The 4001-nt window shown below is 32.0% G+C and overlaps 1 protein-coding gene across 2 annotated transcripts in view; it reads left to right on the forward strand.

The window, feature by feature from the left end:
• Positions 1–4001, forward strand: part of LOC109356930 (stress-induced protein SAM22-like) — a 16570-nt gene that overhangs the window by 11849 nt on the left and 720 nt on the right. Inside the window, exon 2 of one of the 2 annotated variants that reach the window (XM_019600592.1) lies at positions 3525–3745. The exons of the other annotated variant lie outside the window; for it this stretch is intronic. Within the exon in view, the coding sequence (XP_019456137.1) occupies positions 3525–3745 (221 nt within the window). The remainder of the gene's footprint in view (positions 1–3524; positions 3746–4001) is intronic. 2 annotated transcript variants of the gene reach the window in all.

The following is a 4001-nucleotide window of genomic DNA, read 5'->3' on the forward strand; positions in this document are numbered from 1 at the left end:
TTTGGTTTGTTTGTTTATGTTTATTAGAGAAATGATGTAGAGATACATGTTTGAATGTTTTGCAATGAAATGACTTGTTTATGTTTATTGGAAGAATAGTGTAGGGATGCATGTTTGAATGTTTGGTTATATAAAATGCACTATTTTGTTTGTTTGTTTTTATTAGAAGAATAATACGTGGATGCATGTTTGAATGTTTGGTTATATGCAATGCAATATTTTTTTTTGTTTTTTTGTTTTCTTTGTGCTTATAGGAGAATGATTTGAATATGCATGTATGAATGCCTAATTATATGTAATGAATGACTATGCCATATTTTTTGTTTGTGCTATAATGATTGGTATATGAATGTGACTATGCATTGAAAAATATAGTTATGCTTTAATGTATGTATGTCATGTATGACATGAGTACTTTATATTTTGTTTGAATGAGTAAGATATGTGCACAAATGTTCTAATGCATCACTTAAGGTTCAGTTTTTTTTTTTTATCTTGTGTATGAAATTCATCAAATTTTGTAGACTCAACTGAAGTGGTCCTTGTTCTTGATGTTGATTGGTACCATCAAAATCTGCCCCAGTTTACTTGAAGATGTCTTTCCTTTAAGGTGATCCCTAAACCGCTTCACTATGATCCTGTGGACAATGACTAAACCAAACTATTTTGCCCGAGTGCAGGTTTGCATAAAATTTCTCTCAAAAGTGTTGATGCTTTTTGTAACAGCAAAAATTGCCCTAGTGTGCATGTTATGAACTCTTGTAGGCATCTGTCGGGAATTCTCTCATTAGGATCTCAAGTCACCTTCATAGGTTTTCGACTTAGGATCATTCACCTTTTTCTAGGTTGCCCATGTGGGTTTTCAACCTAACACTCTTTTGTTTTCTTTTGTTTTTGTTTTTTTTTCTTTTCTTTGAACACCCCTGGATGTCTTGGCTCGATGGGAAGTAGAAGCCTTGAACAATGAGTCGGTCTTTCTTCAATATGCTTGAAAATCGAAGATTTTTCTTGTGTTTGATTGAGAGATTTTAACTTCTTGTGATTGATTCAACTAATACAATCATGAGAAATCACTTATGCATTGCTCCAGTTTTGGACTCCTTTTAATTTTTCACAAGAAAATTAGATCAACCCAAAAACTGCCCCAGTTTTGGCTTCTTCTGACTTTCCACTAGAAAATGTGATCAACACCAAAATTTGCCACAGTTTGGTCTTCTTGTGACTTTCCACTACCCCAGTGTGAGATAATCTGAGTCATTCTTATCCATATTGATTTGGTAAGCTTAGATTGTCAAGTCCTAGGCCATGAATCATCTTAAAATATGCCCCAGTTTGAGAAGCTTCCAATTTTCCATTGCCTTTATTGCTCTTTATTTCATGCATAACTTTTTTCTAAAACAATGATCATGCAAATTTTGGTAAGTGTTTGGGCTATGAGTGGTGATGTGGTAGTGATGATAAGATTTGGGTTTGGCTTGGATAGTTATGGTGGTGATGATGATAAAATTCAATTTAGGTTTGGCTAATGTAAATATGATGGTGGCTATGATAGAATTGAATTTGTCTTTGGCTTTAAGAGTGATGATGAAGGTATGAAGGATACATGGTTGATATTTGATTTGTGTTTGGGTTTGTGTTGATATGATGATGATAATAATGAATGTTAACTTATGCATTAAAAATGAGATATTTTATCGAAATTTTACGAGACTTGTGGAGTCAGCATTTTTTTGGGTATTAATGCATATCTTAGGCAAATAAGTCTTCAACAAGGTATTTTTAGACTTGTATCATGGCTAGGCTAAGGTTTTTCAAGAAAAGGATATAAGGCTCAAAATTTGTGTTTCCCTTACCCACCATTCACCTTTCTTCTTTATCCTACTTTCAACATTTTTCAAACATGACATTCAACTATTAAGAGAATTTTTCAGGTTTTGATAAGGATGGCCTATGATTAAGGCGATAATTTTTTCATGAAGGGTTCCTTTTGTGATCCTTGATATTGCACTTTTGCCCTAACTTTTGCCTGAGGTATTAATTGAGGATTCTCAGCGGTTTTTTTTATTTTTTTTGGCAAAGAACGTTCTTTGTATTTTTCTTTTCTTCCGGTCACATGATTGATGTAAAAGGAACTCTATAAGTTTATTTTTAAATGTTCTAAAAATTATGATAAAGATATATATATAAAGTTTTTTATACTACCAATTCATCATCAACCATTTATATTTAATTATAATATTGATTTTTAAATATACATAATACAAATGAATAGTAAATAATATATTCTCTATTCATAAATGTTTCTGTTTCCACTGAATATTTCATTCTATATTATTCCATATGACATTTATATGGGTTCGTTTTCTGGCATATAGTTCCTCACTATTCATCAAATTATACGACCCAGCAATAATGAATTGCTACGCTGAATAAGGCTTCTAGAATTGAATATTTATCCTTTAAATCCACCTTCTTTGACCAACGCTTGAAATTCTTTACACAAGACGAAAAGCTCTACTTTTTTTCAACCATATTCATACGTGACTAATGGAACACGGGAATCAGAGGTTAGAGAAAAACATTATAGAAATTTTTTCACCAAACAATCACCTATTAAAAATTTATAGTCATTGCCTAATTTAAAGCATTATGTTTTTCATTTCCTTCCAAATAACAGACTGTGTATTAATAATTTTATCAAATAAAATGGAACCGTTTGTGCCTGTTTATAAATTTTAGTTAGTATTGCGCGGAATGCATGTGTTTTTCTTTGATATTATTATTTATTCAATTATTTAGTAGTTAATAATTATTTATTGATCAAAAGTTGTATATTGTTTGTAAAAAGTATAATGTGATATATCATATTTTTTATTGTAATCCATCATAATTTAGTAAGAGATTTAAGATTAAAATGGTAAGTACATGCATTTATTTGAATGTAAAAACTTAGAGATTATAAAAACTGTCGTACCTTTAGATGTAGCATGGATTTTTGTGATTTCTAATTTTACAAAAATTAGTTATTGGTCATAGGATCACTTCTTTTAATCTTGATTATTCAAATAAAATCCATATATATATATTCTAGTTGGCTTTTGAATCTGATCCAATTTTAGTTGATAGGAAATAGATTATCTCCTCAACAAACCATATTGAAGATATCTTCCCCTTTTTAGCTTTGATTTATCCCTTTTGATAGGAAATAGATTATCTCCTCAACTTGGCTTTTGCCTCACTTTCCTTCTTTTCTTCTTCAACCTTAGCCCTTAGTCTCTTTTGCTCCTCATTGACTTGTTTAGGGCTCAGAGGGGCTAACGCTACCATGTGACCATGGTGTATAAATGAGACTTTGTTCAACTATATATATATATTTATTAGAAAATATCATAACTAACAAACTTTTTATATAACAAGATCTAAGTTTTGTTTAACTATATATTTATTATATCAACAAAATCTACAAACCATTTAACCAATTCAGGTGATGATGTTTATGAATGATTGATAATCTTCTTGGGCAGGTGGAGAAATCAAGTATGTGTTACACAAAATAGAATCAATTGATGAGGCAAACTTGGGATATAACTACAGCATAGTTGGGGGAGTTGGGTTTCCAGACACAGTAGAGAAGATATCTATTGAAACCAAATTTTTTGAAGGACCCAATGAAGGATCAATTGGAAAGGTGACTACTAACATTCTAACCAAAGGAGATGCTCAACCCAAGGAAGAAGAGGGCAAGGCTGCCAAGGCAAGAGTAGAGATGGCAATAAAAACCGAACCCGTGGGTACCCGTCCGAACCCAACCCGAATTTAACGGGGAAAACCCATTGTGACTGGGTTCGGGTTTGGGTAAAACCCGATCCCAATTTTCGGGTTCGGGTTTGGTACAACTAATACCCTACTCCGAACTTGCCCCAAACCCGTTAGATATAATACTAGGCATACCTAAAGTCCTAAATTAGAAATAGAAATAGTCAAATAGTAGCCTGCGTGAA

Source organism: Lupinus angustifolius, chromosome LG01 (assembly GCF_001865875.1).
Source record: "Lupinus angustifolius cultivar Tanjil chromosome LG01, LupAngTanjil_v1.0, whole genome shotgun sequence".
Taxonomy (NCBI): domain Eukaryota; kingdom Viridiplantae; phylum Streptophyta; class Magnoliopsida; order Fabales; family Fabaceae; genus Lupinus; species Lupinus angustifolius.